The sequence below is a fragment of the Protopterus annectens genome, chromosome 8.part0 (genome assembly GCF_019279795.1).
Source record: "Protopterus annectens isolate FY-2018-M chromosome 8.part0, PAN1.0, whole genome shotgun sequence".
Classification (NCBI taxonomy): Eukaryota; Metazoa; Chordata; order Ceratodontiformes; family Protopteridae; genus Protopterus; species Protopterus annectens.
Genome location: NC_056741.1, coordinates 239,747,794 through 239,749,807, shown reverse-complemented (window position 1 = coordinate 239,749,807; position 2,014 = coordinate 239,747,794). Strand labels below are relative to the sequence as shown.

Sequence of the window (2,014 nt, the reverse complement as noted above, 5' to 3'; positions counted from 1 at the left end):
TAGCCATTCTCAGGGCATAACCTGGTCTACTTGCATTGCTACTTTCTCTCTCTTATTTGGAGCTGTTAATCACCAACAGCCATTTCACTTCCCATAAGCTTTAGCTGGCAATCCTCCTGGGCTATGCCTCAGTTATTGTTGCCTTTGCAGAGCATGGGGAGGGGGTACCAGAACAAGGTAAGGCGCTCCCATGATAATAACATTTTCAAGAAAAAAAAACGTGATTGGAGTTTGATAGCTTTTGCATCTTTATAAATAACTAAGAAATCAGATTAGCACAAAACTGAATCAAAATTCTGAGAAACAATCAGGACATTATCAAAATCAGAGTCGGATGAGAGAACAAAAAACGGGGCAAAATGAGGAACAAGGACTTTTTTAAGACTCAAAATAAGGAATTCTCCTTGTAATGAGATACCCTTTACAGGTATGCATCAATGCAATGTTGTCTGCGTTGTTTTTGTACGAGGCTGCCCTTATAATAACTCACTGTGTGTCTACACTACTCGCACAGAAATAGATGGCGCTGTCCTGGGGCTCCAGGTTTCTGATTTCCAAAGAGAGCTTTTCTAATGTGGGTCTGCTGGCTGTGAATCGGGGATCCTTCACGTCTCCTTTCTCCAGCATCTGTAACCCATAGGCGTAGTACAGCAGTTCCAGTCCCCTTCCTGGATATTGCCTGTACCAGTACATGGCCTGGTGGGTGCTATCTAGCCTAGTACAGCTCAGAGTTGCATTATCTTCTCTCTTCATTGCTAGATGAGAAAGGCAATTTGCTATTTGAAATCCGCCTGGAATAAAGAACACAAAAATGTTACTCATTAGTACTGGAGTACTGGAGACCTAACCACATGATGCATTATTTAAATCCAATAACTGTATCGGTATAAGATGCGCTCTGCTTAAAACACTCTAGTAGAAACATTACATTTATAGTGCAACAAGTGTTTAATTTAATTATCTGTGACTATACTTAAGTAATGCAATTATTTTTTTTTCTTCAAAGTAATTATTGTGCTATGCGTGCGATTTCTTAAATTGGACGAACCGTCTGTGTGAAAGTATTTTTTTACGAAGGCTAATAGAATAAAATCATGCAGGTATTTAAAACACGCAACAACACAGTGTGAAGCGAAAGGATGCAACATACTTAGCCCTGAAGTTAACAGAAAGAGCACACACAAGCAGCTCATGCCGACAACCTGCTGCTGATCCCTTCACAGTGAGTATTTGCAGGCGAACAGCTGTACATACACGTCGGTAATAAAACGGAAGTAGTGTGAGTATGGCTTCAGGAGAAACTAACCGATTGCTTAAATTGGAAGCCAGATGGTGCTTGTCACCTGCAGGTGATTAGCTGTCTGAATTTATTTGTGGTTTTATTCAGGAAGTTTGTTCGTCACCTAAATGAGAATACACGTGACCTGCAGGCGTGCAAATAATCCTCCAGCACATGCAGAATTAAGCACAATTAAGTAAAAAGTCGGTTTTGTCAGAAGATACATCGTGATATAAAATGCATGCGTGCGGCATTTGTACTACCTTACGGAGCTTAAAACTGCGCATCTGTATTTTTTTTCAGTTCGAATCTTATCTTTAATAGTTTTGTTAAATGCAGGGAGTGACACTGTTTTACAGTTCTCAAAAAAATCCAGAAATTATACTTGTGATTTTTAAATGTAATTTTCAGTATTTACAGTGACTCATTATTAAGCAGTCTTGGAACTTTTCTCCCTGGGCCTCCGCTGAAAACGGACATGCATCCAGTCGGACTATCCCGGTCTACAAATGTAAAATAAAATAAAATAAATTATACATTTCTGAGGCATCTACATACATGCAAAAATTAAAACAGATTCGATGTACATAAAGCTCAAAAAGTAAGCTGATATTATTATAAGTAGTAATCACGATCAATGCAGATTGTAGACCTAAAATGGAAAATTCCATGAAAATGTTTCCCAATACTCAGTCCAAAATTGGGACTTACCAGTATTTTTCCCAGGAAAAAATG

The 2,014-nt window shown here is 38.7% G+C and overlaps 1 gene segment (V, D, J or C); it reads right to left on the bottom strand.

Annotated features, from left to right (window-relative positions):
• Positions 1-235: 235 nt before the first annotated feature.
• LOC122807993 lies at positions 236-1,323 on the bottom strand. The segment is given in 2 exon segments: positions 236-791; positions 1,151-1,323. Coding segments are annotated over 2 exon segments (348 nt in total).
• Between the last annotated feature and the right edge of the window lie 691 nt (positions 1,324-2,014).